The sequence below is a fragment of the Glandiceps talaboti genome, chromosome 15 (assembly GCF_964340395.1).
Source record: "Glandiceps talaboti chromosome 15, keGlaTala1.1, whole genome shotgun sequence".
NCBI lineage: Eukaryota > Metazoa > Hemichordata > Enteropneusta > Spengelidae > Glandiceps > Glandiceps talaboti.
Window position 1 is genome coordinate 9,116,315 of NC_135563.1, and position 14,551 is coordinate 9,130,865.

Here is a 14,551-nt window from a genome sequence, read left to right on the forward strand (position 1 = left end):
GTGTTACGTGGTCAAAGTCATCTGAATCCGATCTGTAATACCCTCTAAAATGACAGTTTCATATGTGCTGTATGAGCTTTGTGAGTGTGTTACGTGGTCAAAGTCATCTGAATCCGATCTGTAATACTCTCCAAAATGGTAGTTTCATATATGTGCTCTATGAGCTCTGTGAGTGTGTTACGTGGTCAAAGTCATCTGAATCCGATCTGTAATACTCTCCAAAATGGTAGTTTCATATATGTGCTCTATGAGCTCTGTGAGTGTGTTACGTGGTCAAAGTCATCTGAATCCGATCTGTAATACCCTCTAAAATGACAGTTTCATATGTGCTGTATGAGCTTTGTGAGTGTGTTACGTGGTCAAAGTCATCTGAATCCGATCTGTAATACTCTCCAAAATGGTAGTTTCATATATGTGCTCTATGAGCTCTGTGAGTGTGTTACGTGGTCAAAGTCATCTGAAGCCAATCTGTAATACTCTCCAAAATGGTAGTTTCATATATGTGCTCTATGAGCTCTGTGAGTGTGTTACGTGGTCAAAGTCATCTGAATCCGATCTGTAATACTCTCCAAAATGGTAGTTTCATATATGTGCTCTATGAGCTCTGTGAGTGTGTTATGTGGTCAAAGTCATCTGAATCCGATCTGTAATACTCTCCAAAATGGTAGTTTCATATATGTGCTCTATGAGCTCTGTGAGTGTGTTACGTGGTCAAAGTCATCTGAATCCGATCTGTAATACTCTCCAAAATGGTAGTTTCATATATGTGCTCTATGAGCTCTGTGAGTGTGTTACGTGGTCAAAGTCATCTGAATCCGATCTGTAATACTCTCCAAAATGGTAGTTTCATATATGTGCTCTATGAGCTCTGTGAGTGTGTTATGTGGTCAAAGTCATCTGAATCCGATCTGTAATACTCTCCAAAATGGTAGTTTCATATATGTGCTCTATGAGCTATGTGAGTGTGTTACGTGGTCAAAGTCATCTGAATCCGATCTGTAATACTCTCCAAAATGGTAGTTTCATATATGTGCTGTATGAGCTCTGTGAGTGTGTTACGTGGTCAAAGTCATCTGAATCCGATCTGTAATACTCTCCAAAATGGTAGTTTCATATATGTGCTCTATGAGCTCTGTGAGTGTGTTACGTGGTCAAAGTCATCTGAATCCGATCTGTAATACTCTCTAAAATGACAGTTTCATATGTGCTGTATGAGCTTTGTGAGTGTGTTACGTGGTCAAAGTCATCTGAATCCGATCTGTAATACCCTCTAAAATGACAGTTTCATATGTGCTGTATGAGCTTTGTGAGTGTGTTACGTGGTCAAAGTCATCTGAATCCGATCTGTAATACTCTCCAAAATGGTAGTTTCATATATGTGCTCTATGAGCTCTGTGAGTGTGTTACGTGGTCAAAGTCATCTGAATCCGATCTGTAATACTCTCCAAAATGGTAGTTTCATATATGTGCTCTATGAGCTCTGTGAGTGTGTTACGTGGTCAAAGTCATCTGAATCCGATCTGTAATACTCTCCAAAATGGTAGTTTCATATATGTGCTCTATGAGCTCTGTGAGTGTGTTATGTGGTCAAAGTCATCTGAATCCGATCTGTAATACTCTCCAAAATGGTAGTTTCATATATGTGCTCTATGAGCTCTGTGAGTGTGTTACGTTGTCAAAGTCATCTGAATCCGATCTGTAATACTCTCCAAAATGGTAGTTTCATATATGTGCTGTATGAGCTCTGTGAGTGTGTTACGTGGTCAAAGTCATCTGAATCCGATCTGTAATACTCTCCAAAATGGTAGTTTCATATATGTGCTCTATGAGCTTTGTGAGTGTGTTACGTGGTCAAAGTCATCTGAATCCGATCTGTAATACTCTCTAAAATGACAGTTTCATATATGTGCTCTATGAGCTCTGTGAGTGTGTTACGTGGTCAAAGTCATCTGAATCCGATCTGTAATACCCTCTAAAATGACAGTTTCATATGTGCTGTATGAGCTTTGTGAGTGTGTTACGTGGTCAAAGTCATCTGAATCCGATCTGTAATACTCTCCAAAATGGTAGTTTCATATATGTGCTCTATGAGCTCTGTGAGTGTGTTACGTGGTCAAAGTCATCTGAAGCCAATCTGTAATACTCTCCAAAATGGTAGTTTCATATATGTGCTCTATGAGCTCTGTGAGTGTGTTACGTGGTCAAAGTCATCTGAATCCGATCTGTAATACTCTCCAAAATGGTAGTTTCATATATGTGCTCTATGAGCTCTGTGAGTGTGTTATGTGGTCAAAGTCATCTGAATCCGATCTGTAATACTCTCCAAAATGGTAGTTTCATATATGTGCTCTATGAGCTCTGTGAGTGTGTTACGTGGTCAAAGTCATCTGAATCCGATCTGTAATACTCTCCAAAATGGTAGTTTCATATATGTGCTCTATGAGCTCTGTGAGTGTGTTACGTGGTCAAAGTCATCTGAATCCGATCTGTAATACTCTCCAAAATGGTAGTTTCATATATGTGCTCTATGAGCTCTGTGAGTGTGTTATGTGGTCAAAGTCATCTAGCGTAATGAGAGCCATCGTAATTCTACTCCTATTTATATGCAGAGTAGGCATATGACAGACATTTGGATGTCTGAACATCTCAAGTAAATTCATAGAAATTGTATCAATAATAGGAAAATAAAGTGTACACTCGCACTGATGTAATTTGATAAATTGTGTTTGACATAGTGTAAATAAAATCAGAAATTGGAAAAAATATACCGCAAAAAATAGAGGCCATGGCCCCAACATATTGAACATAAAGATGTAGTTACATTATCGATATTAATTCTACTCATTTTGGACATTTTAACAACATGACGAATCTGTGTTCCTTATTCCAGCCCACTAGCTGTAGTCTATTGTTCAAGCTCTCTGCCATAACCACATCAGAAAACCACTCCTCTAAAAGAATGGTATTCAAGCCCACCTGTCTTATCTGCGAACAAGTCTTGATGGAATACGTAGCCCCCAAAAAAGTATTTCTTGTAGTAACTATAACAAGTTGTTTAGTTTGTACATCATGTCCCAGGCTTTCAGTTCAAAAAGGACAACTATGGCATGGCCTTTAAGGTAATAAAAAAGATACACTGACAACACCTAAAAGGGTTGTTAATTTCTAATCTATTATGTGTAGATCCTTGACAATTTCAGACACATTAGCATTAATATTTATATTATCTTAATGATTTCAAAATAGGAAGACATAGCTATTTGACCCTGAAGATGAAGCTTAAGGTCAATGTCAAAAGTCAGTGTGTCATTAGAAAGCTCATCATTGATAACCATGACGAAGGCACTTGAATAGGGTCTCTATCTGTTAAGTGTCGAGTCATTGGCCAAAATGTGAATATTTTTGACAAATATGGCCGCCATCTTGCTGTTACTGTGTGGGGTTGTGAAACGAAGTGATGTGTATATGCAGACTATAGCATCTCACATTTGTACAATGTTTGATTCAAATCAGTCCATGCATATCAGAGATATACATGTATATACACACTTTGACAATAATATGGCTATTTGACCTTGAAGATCAAAACTGAATGTGCCATTAAAAAGCTCATGATAGATAACATGGGTGAAGACACTTGAATGAGGTCTATCTGTTAAATGTTATCAGCCAAAATGTGAATATTTATGACAAATATGGCCTCCATTTTGCTGTTATCATGGAGATTGTGAAACAAAGTGATGTGCATATGCAGACTATAGCATCTGACATTTGTACAAGGTTTGGTTGAAAGCAGTCCATGCATATCAGAGATATACATATGCACTTTGACAATAATATAGCTATTTGACCTTGAAGATGGAGGTCAAGGTCAAAAGTCAATGTGCCATTAAAATGCTCATGATTGATAACATGGGTGAAGACACTTGAATGAGGTCTCTATGTGTTAAACTTCAAGAGTTATTGGGCAAAGAGTGATTATTTATTAAAAATATGTTTGCCATTTTGCTGTTATCGTTGGTGTTGTGAAACAAAGTGATGTGTATATGCAGACTATAGCATCCGACATTTGGTTTGGTTGAAATCAGTCCATGCATATCAGAGATATACATATACACTTTGACAATAATATGGCTATTTGACCTTGAAGATGGAGGTCAAGGTCAAAAGTCAGCATTAAAAAGCTCATGATTGACAACATGGGTGAAGACTCTTGAATGAGGTCTCTATCTGTTAAACTTCAAGAGTTATTGGGCAAAGTGTGATTATTTATGACAAATATGGCCGCCATTTTGCTGTTGTCGTGAAGATTGTAAAACCAAGTGACGTGCATTTGAATACAATTCAGTGAATATGCAATGAATATATAGTTTTATTACATCAACTGGCGAACTCTACCACAAAATTTTATTCAGCCTTCAACATAATATATGACAATACAGTATCTCAAAGTGCAGTGTACAACCATATCAACACAAGTTCACATACAGGTCAAGGTTGTCAACACAAGGTCACATAAAGGTCAAGGCCAACCTTGGCCTTTTGCTATTAATATTGGTACAGGTAGGCAGTCATTTCTGCTATGAAAATTCTGAAGTGAATCATTCAAAGTCGAAAATAATACACTCACTGCTAATTGTTAAAAACAAGAAATTGAACTTTATTTACAGGTATAGTATAGTCGGTGCTATACTAGTCTACATAAAACAGGGTCACAGGGAAATACAATATTAAACACATGATTTACGTGAAAATGTTAATGCAAGAAAGAAAGGCACAACAGAATGGACAATACCAGTACATATCAACCACCTAGAAACTATAGGGTGGGTAGGTATTCTTTTAATTATCTTTGAGGATCTGTTCAAATGTTCTTTACATATATACAGAGGTCGACATCGAGAGACTTCTCATTGATGTGAGTGTTTTATTTAATATTTCTGACCTCAGTAACAAAATGTTTCTCATGTCTACATTTTGTATTTTTTGATAATTTATCAATTTCTGGTAGTAAATTACAAATTCAATTCATTTCAATTATAAAAGCAAAGTTTGGCAGTGTTTGATTCGTTGTTGGTAACTTTCATCATCTAATATAAGGTTCGTCAAGGCAATTTAAATGCACCTCTTTTCTTCATGTACAATTGTTAAATTCACAAGTAATCACTTCATGGCTGACCAGGGGGCAGAGAGTCTTGGTAACCGATATGCTGCGGGGTGTAGCCCTCAACAGCAAGAGGCTGGGTAACCGAGACTACTCTTGCATAAGCTAAATCTAGATTCACAACTACTGCAATGTTAGTCTCGGTTACCCAGCAGATCTGCTGGGGGGTGTAGCCCTCAACAGCAAGAAGCTGGGTAACGAGACTAATACAAGAGTGAAGCTATGATGTCATTTCAGTCCCACATGACTTACGTTACTAGGGTAGGCAATTACAAGCACTTACTGTAAGTCAATATAAGATCCAGAGCTATTGGTGGTAATTTCAAACTACTTCTGTGTACACTTTTATGGGAAACAACAAGGCAAATACTGCAAATCTGATAAATGCTAGTATGTGTTGTCTCTATGTTAATCTTGAGAGAAACCACGTGACAGAGTAATGGCAGTATTAAAATAGATACGAAGACACGGAAAACAAAAACCTAGGAAAATCACCGTCTGTCCATTAGACATAGGTGACAAATCTACTAGAAATCTGACTTCAGGATAATGATCAACGAAACTGGCATCATTTCAAGTTTGAGAACATATATCAAACTGCACCGTGTTGAGTGAGAGTTCTCCATTTGTCTTTCAGATGGACATTGGTACGGCCTTCAAATTTGAAAGAACTTCGTATTTGTGCCCACTGTCCAACACCAAATAGCTTCACACCTTCTTTGAGATACTCCACTTCAGTATCCGTCCATTTTCTTCTTTGCGACATTCGCTTTGGTGAGGTGTACAAAGTATGTCTTGTTGGATGACAAATATCCCTCCAGGCCGGAATGTGAGAAGATGCTAAAATGAAGTTAAAAAGTTATTACAAGTGGCACAGGCTGAGTTTAAAGGCTTTTTTGTGTTCATTACATGTAAGCATACTGAAATAAACCCCAATTTTAGGCAATGAGGATAATGTTGATATTGATGCATACCTTCTAAGATATTTAGAACTGTTGATTGCACAATAGGGACTTCCTTGATATTTTTCTATGTATAAGCATTTATATAATCAAATAGTTTATAAGTCATATCTTAGTATTAAAGTGGCCATATGGATGAGAATTTGGTATTTATTTTGGATTTTTATTTGATAAAACAGCTTCACCATGTTTTTCTACTTGAAAAAATAATGTGAAAGAACAATGTTACATATACCAAGTTCATGTTCGCTACTCAATAAACTGTAAAACATTAAACAATGTGTAAAATGTTTGTTATTGTACGTACAATAAGAAACTTTTTACACTTTGTGCATCTTTTTGCAATGTATTGAGATATGAACATGGACTTGGTCAATGTTCTTTCACATTATTTTTTCAAGTAGAAAAACATAGTGAAGCTGTTTTATCAAATAAAAATCCAAAATAAATACCAAATTCTCATCCATATGGCCACTTTAAACTGGTTTGAATTCAGTCAATTGCAAGTTGCAAATAACATAACAGAACCCTATGCCAAGCGAATGTAAGTGTGGCATGCTAGAGGTATTGCATGTGCACGTGAAGTGTTCTCTATGGCCATACTTTCAAGAGTGCAGCAGAAAACACTGCAAATACCTGAGTACTCACACTGAATGGAGTTCTGCTATTATTACATTATATTTATCCAAAACAGTAAATTTCCATATGAATAATAGTGTACAAGTAGTGTACGCGCTTTTGTATGCAACAAACGATCACACCCCCATTTGCTTATGCATGCAGGTATGCAATAATGTTTTCGGTATTGTACTGCAGTGAAAACACCACTAGTACAAGTGTGCACCAGGGTGCATGATGTAATCTCTGGTACATATGTAATAATAGTACAGTACGTTGACATGATTTTGTGTACATCGAACGATCGTGTGCACATTTGCATACAGGTATGCAATAATATTGCTGGTATTTACACTGTAGCTAGTATGCACACACACACACCGATGTAAGTATTACCGATACATATTTTCAGAAATATGTTCAAGTTACGGGTAAAATTTGGTAGTACTCTTTTGGGAAGAACATTAAAAAGAACAAATTTGAATGAGCTATGCATATCTTTACTTACGTGTGGGTACATCACAATCAGACTCCGACCAGTCCACAGCTTCACCTGTTTCTTGCAGATCATTTCGGTTGCCTCGAAGACCAGCAGAAGTGTAACGATAACCACGAATCCCACTGGAAAATTCAATAGCATGTATAAATAAGTTAATTTGTTTCTGGTCAGGACAGTTTGTCTAACATGGTGCCAACACTTTTTTTTAAATTCTCAACAAACCTGTCACTCAGTCTACTATTTATGGCAGTTACTGTTCTTTTTTTTAGTACTTTACAGCAAGTGTGTATGTGGGGCAGATGTCATTTGCATGTTCGGGATTTGCTCTGCAGTTGTCTTCACTGAAGTATGGAGGGTTATTTTGTGTATCCCCATGGATCTGTATCGCAGACTGCATGGATTGGCCCACTTAATTTGTGTTTTAAACTTACTAGTGTGGACTAGCATGATCTGATTTATCAGAACCTGCATCTTCTGCATCATCATCCCTGTGGTTTCTTCCTCTCCGTTGCAACGACACCTCTTGCCTACTTTGACGGCTCTTCCTCGGTGAAGTTTTGTTTTTTTCTCTACCTCTATCTCCATCATCATCGCTGTTATCAAAGTATGGTGACTTGATCAAATTTTCTGACAGATGTGTGTTATCATCATCACTATCATCTAGAGACTTATGTTGTTTTCTTAACTTTATTCTTTTTTCAACACTGTTGTTATTATTCTGACTGTTGTCGATGACATCTGAAAAAATAAATGGCATGAAGTTTTGTGACACCTAAACAGAACAAAGCGAAGGAAATAAGAATGGATGGTAGAGAATAAATGGTGGAATGCCAGAGTTATTAAACAATACTGTAGAAAAAAAGGATGAAAGTGGCCTTGTCACTATGAGATATGCCAAGTAGTGACAAACCCCTTGTTAAATTCATGCAGTATAAATTTGCATATTAATGACATCATTTGCATAATCACATTATGGCCATATTATACTTGTAACTTACCTTCTAACGCTGCTACATCTTGATGTTTCCTCTTCTTTTCTTTTCCATTTTTTTTCCCATTCCCCTAAAAAGGTGAAAAAGTCAAATACAATTTAAATTAAATACTTTATGATAAATTAGCATTTACACTTATCAGAACAAAAAGCTATGAAAAAATAATCAACAAAGTAGGACTTTGGAAACTTTGTCTAGATTCAAATAGAATGACTAAACATCACTTCACCTACCAAATTAGGGCGCTTGTACTTAATTCTAAGTTTCTCATCTTAACACCTTAAAAATGATGGTTGATTGAAAGTATGAAAAAAGGTATGTGTAAGTGTACACGTTAGTGATACTTTCAATAGTCAATTTTCCGGTTACACGATTGCGCGAGAGGACGTTGCTTATGTTGTTAGATTCAGTCTTGTTTTGTCTTTATTACATTTGAAATAATATTTTCATCAGGAAATGGTAAGGATGGTAAGACATGCTTTATTTATGGGTGATTTTATAGAACAAAGACTGAACGCCATTGATGACAGAGTGGGATTTATTACGGGTAAATCCAGGGTACCATCATGTGACAACCATCCCCCTGAGTAGCGTGTGCAAACCCCTCCGTGCGTACAGAATACATGGCATTGTATGGAGTGACGTGCAATTCATCTTGGAACCGGCAACAGGTCTATTCACAATTGTAAAATTGTGAATTATGTGTAAAATTCAAATGTGAAAACTGTACCACTTTCCCATGGCATGGTAAGAAGTCAATAGATACAGTACCGGGTAATGAGATATGGGGGATGCAGAAAGCTTACCACAGATTCCAACAGCATAGACTTGCACCGTTTAAGCTCTGTGTAAGTTAAAACTATATCTTCATCCCTGAAAAAAATACAAGAAGCCGTTGACAAGTCCAACTTTTGCTTTATAATGAAATCAATTCACGTTATTTGAAATAGAATTTTTAACACTTAGGCATGTCATAAAATTAAAGATCACAATGCTAATTTCTTGGTCGATGCCATGACTTCTACTAAAGGTGCTGCATTATATTACTAGAGGTATGCATGGGATATACACTGATCTTCTTGTTCTATATCAAACCTCAAGCATGAAGTGAAATGTTAGTAAAGATACTGAGAATTCAAATTCAAATTCTATGATCCTAGGCATCAAAATCATACAACCTATATCGGTTAGTTGACAAGTCTGTTGTTGGATCCTACAGCATATGTAGATCAGTCTAACTAAAGTCTATTGAATTAGCTCATCTATATCAGTGTACCCTCAAATGATAGCCAAATTTTGTTGTAGTGAGTCAAAAGTGAGAAAAACTGGCATTTCTTGTGAATCATCACATAGTACGAGATAGGGCAACACCAAATGTTGGTGCGTCACTAGAAGTTGTGTGCATCAGTGGCGTGTCAAATTGGCTTAGAGGACACACACACACACACACACACACACACATATATAACTCGGTGAGTATCAATCTGCTAAGACAGTGCTCTATACTGCAGTGGCAGAGCGTAATAGTTAGTACAGGTTTAATGGATGGGTAGATGGAAACAGACTGACAGACAGACAGACAGAGACAGACAGAACAGACAAACAGGACGGACAGAACAGACAGACACAGACAGATAGATATATGGGATATACAACCAGTGACAGGCAAGTATTTACAAGCTGAACAGTGAACTTGTAACAAACAGAGAAAGTAAACAACTGAGACTGCTAGTCTATGCTGTGTACTTACGTCTCTGGCGTACTGCTGATCTCTCTGACTCTGTTTTCCGTACTTTCAACACTATCATTATCATCAATGTCTTCAATACCTCCATCACTCATTTCCATACTCTCATCTATGATGTGAGTTTGTTCTTTTCCCTCATTTCCATCTTCTGGATGCAATTTGGCATAAACCTACATGTCAATGGGTCAAAGTGGGTCATTTGTGGTACAATAAATTGATTCAAATTGATTTTATGGTCCGCACCCAAAATCAGTGTCCAATCACAATTTCAAACTGTACTGTTGCTGTATGGATACAATCAACCCCTAATTAATAACTCGCGCAGTGGCTCAATGACTAGTACGCATGTGCATCCTATATTACTATGCAATGTGTTTATGGTGGCTTTACCCAAGGATGCATTGCTGTGCAATGACTATGCATGCGCATTCTATATACTATACCCACTCTCCACACGGAGGGAGCTATCTACAATATCATCTTGAGGCAGCCGGACACAAATGAATCTACCCTGCATGAGCCTATGGGCTTTGCCTAGTTATGATATTATCCACAATGTCAAAGTATTGGTATGGGTATTAGCATATAGTTTGTATTGCATATCATTATGTGAAAGGTACTCACAGTATTCGACTTACTGAAGCATACTTCAACATCACTTGCAATTGACTGAACTCAAACCCGGTGGTAAGATACAGCTTTTAAACAATACAATGACATGCATAATTTATCATATGCATAAAAAATGTTGAGGAAATCCCTACTGTGCAATCAACAGTTCTAATAGTGCCAGAAGACAATTGTGATGTCACAGAAGGTATGCATTGACATTAACATTACACTAGAATAGTCTGAGTGAGGTTTTATGCAAGTATTTTCACTTGAGTAAACAAACTTATGAACTCAGCTTGTGTATATTTATATAGTTGACCAACACAGTTGAATTTCATTTGAAAATGACTTTGAACTTGACACTTACATCAAATAACCAAGTTTTCTCAAAGTTGCTGTGAATCTTTGAAAGGATATTAACCATCTTCTTATGAAATGATTGGTATGAGTTTCTTGCCAGGTATCGTTGTACATTTCTCCCTCTCCTGATAGTCACTAATTCAAATAATTTGTCTTTGACAACCTGTAAAATAAAGGATAACATTAGCAGTACTTAGCACAACACATCCGAGAGAAAGGACATCAGATCTATTGGAGTGACATTAATGTCCTTGATAGAGAGTCTAACTGGCAGAAATGTGGTATCAAGAAATCTATCTACATTATAGAGGCTGCAATGGATTGTATGCTTCCCAGGGGGTTGAGTAAGTATAAAGGGCTGTCGTGCTGTCATTGATCCGTGCCAGGGGTAGTAATTGTGAGTGCCATGAGCTCTCTGGAGGAGAGGTGCATTATAAATTCGCATTATTATCATTTTTATTTTTATCAAGAGCTGCTCTAATAACCTGAACAGAGATGAGGCACAGTACTTTCTCAAGATCTATTGGTGCATTCTCTTTTTAAAACAGCACCCTCTATCATGGAGTAAACAAGACTGACAGTTTACAGCCAAAAGCGCTCAGCTTATCAAAGGTATGTTGTGTGTATTGAATAAAATTTCAGAACATAAGGAAAACATTATCTGCACAAACTTCATACATTAAAATTGCTCCTAACTATACAATAACAACTGTGGTAATTAAATGTTGCAGGTAGGTCGTTTGATTGTAGATGAGTAACCAAATGAAAACACACAAAACCCAAAGCAGTACCATCACCAGTGATGTTTACCTGTTCCTCTCGACTCGATGATTGAATATCTTCCCACATCCTATAATATACATCTTCCGCCTTCTCAAAGTCACCATTCTGACAGCAAACGACAACACTCTACAAAATATAATATCGATATTCATGTCAATGAGAGTAGTTGAATGGATTTCAATATGCCATATTTTTCGGTTACCGAGGAACCCGTCATTTTGCAGTTAAGCATTGCCAGAGGACTCCCTAGATTTGGCACAGTGAGGGCCAGAACTTTCATTATGGCCACTGATCATTAGGCAATGCATGAAGCAGTGAATAAAATTAGTGTGAAGAACCCCCAGCACCTGAATTCAGTAGTGGTTATGTCTGTTCTAAGTTCTGGTATAGTTGCTAATAAAACAGTACAATGTAGGACAAATGAGTGATAACTTTGTGTCTGCAGCTTTTATGCTACTAATACCAAGCCATGCTGGCCCAAACTTGCCAGCTGGACAATTGCTTTGTACAGCACTCCTAGTGGCAGAACCGTGAATTTTTTTACATTTAAACCAAACTATGGTTTATTAGATTACACACACATACACACACACACACACAGTATATATATATGATACATCACTGTTATAGCATCTTGTAGGGATTGTATGTAAGACTGACTTCAGATCTTTACAATCTTCAGTTCAGCTAGGCATTTTTTCGTATATACTAGTAAACGCAGATACTATATTCCATTCTACCCCTGATGAGTGAGGAATACACACCTCATGAAACAGTTCTGTAGGGTCAATAACATGTAATTTTGTTCATATTTTCAAAACCTGTGTATATGTCTGTATATATATATATATATATATATATATATATATATATATATATATATATATATACAATGTATATATATATATATATATATATATATATATATATATATATATATATATATATATATATATATACACACACACACACACACACACTTCATGAGTGTATATGGGCCTATCCCTCTCACAAAAGAGAAGACGTGAGTGATAACATCAAGACATCTTATAATATGGCTTTTGATTCAGTGGATCAGAAATTGTATAATCAATCATAATCATTGTACCTGTTGTCTGATGAGCATCTTAGCATATTCGATGTCCTCCTCATCTAAGTAATTGCAGCTTGCAGATAACAAACCAAATACACCGAGTGCTGTTTCCAATGGAGTTCCTTCTCTCTTCCCAATATATTGAGTATCTGGGTTCTTTCCATCAACCAGTCGACATATCAAGTGCAGAAATCGAACAATGAGCATGACTTCTTTGTCATCAGTTTTGCCTACAGCACGAATGACACCTGAAAAAGGCAATTGCCATTCAAAACCATGAAGACCAATATTACAATCAATTGTCAAAGTCTATATGTACTAGACTGGAATGCTTGCAGACGGTAATGGTTTTCCCATCAACAAAATTTAAAATCTCCCTCTACATGGATTCCAGGCCAATATGTATGGGTATATAGCATATTAGATGTTAGTTTCATACCAAGCGATGTTGTAATCATCATTGCCAAATGTCCAGTGGGGAACTTGTGACCATACAGGTAGATATGTATGACGAAATATACACCGAAACAAAAAGTATAGACTGGGTGACATAATTTGGACTACCACTGCCAGTAGTGTATTGGCAAGTTGAAACAAATTACTCTAATTAATGAGGTAATTATACCAACCATAACACCAAAGTAAATCATTTAATGTAAGTATAACAATCGTTTATGGCATCCATATCAATTGTAAAAGTATACTGTTTCATTTGCTAATTGACTGCATTAGAAAGGTCACATGCTAACTAAGCTTGTAAATAAACTATACTTTTACTGTTACACGTGATATGATTACGAATGCTATAAACGCAGTAGCACAAACAGAAAGTGCTTTACTTCAGTGTTACTCGTTATATCTCTTTTTATACCTCCATGCTCTATTCAGTCATATCAGAAATCTAGTCCGTGCCAGGTAAGTCAAATATTGCTCTTGCAGACGGAGTAATTTGGGACTCGGAGTAACTCCGCGATTTCATTGTCCCTTTCCATTCTCTTCTCCTGCAACGACCGCCGACTCAGTAACGCGTAGGTACAGAACAGGAAGCCATTGCCAAGGTACTAACCTGCATACAGTTCTCGATCAGTCATTTCGTCTACTGTACAATTTTCTCTGAATTCTTCCCAGTATTCGTGAACGGCGAAAGCGAGGTGTAACCGGTGAAACCAGGTGTAAACATCTTCAGTATTTTGCGCCGCCATTTTCTTTTGAAATCGGGTCAGTGGTGAGTGACCCGTATGTCACCTTTAGAAGTTAGATGATTGGCTTAGACGTGCAGCCAGCTCAAGCATTGTCTATGTTGTTTCGTGGTATAATTTTCATGGGTTAACATATAAAATGTATTATTCATATCTTCATATAATTTCTATATGCAAATACCTTTTCGTTAGTTTCTACGTTTTTCAATCATAACTACCCTATTACTATTAGTACGGCAATGCTGGGCTGACTATCTCACATACACACCACAGGGAGCACAGGCTCAGTTAGTTTTGTTTACAAATACAAATAAACAAGAAAGTAAACAAACAAACAAACAAACAAACACAAATAAATAAACAATTAAACGAAGTAACAAAAACATAAATAAACCGATAAGTGAGTAGATAAATACATGAATAAACGACAAAGAAACATGTTTGTTTGTTGTCGTTTATTCATGTAATTATCTACTCATTTGGGTTTTTTTTTTTGTTTATTTATTTATTTGTGTTTGTTTG

At 36.7% G+C, this 14,551-nt stretch overlaps 1 protein-coding gene across 1 annotated transcript; it reads right to left on the bottom strand.

Annotated features, from left to right (window-relative positions):
- Window positions 1-5,319: 5,319 nt before the first annotated feature.
- On the bottom strand, window positions 5,320-14,032 carry LOC144446186 (telomeric repeat-binding factor 2-like). Its single transcript, XM_078135940.1, has 10 exons — window positions 13,897-14,032; window positions 12,846-13,078; window positions 11,765-11,863; window positions 10,962-11,117; window positions 9,986-10,152; window positions 9,042-9,108; window positions 8,242-8,305; window positions 7,675-7,981; window positions 7,253-7,365; window positions 5,320-6,004 (listed from the first exon to the last, which is right to left on the bottom strand). Exons 1-10 carry the CDS (start codon window positions 14,030-14,032, stop codon window positions 5,757-5,759), a joined length of 1,590 nt encoding a protein of 529 aa, XP_077992066.1. The 3' UTR covers window positions 5,320-5,756.
- Between the last annotated feature and the right edge of the window lie 519 nt (window positions 14,033-14,551).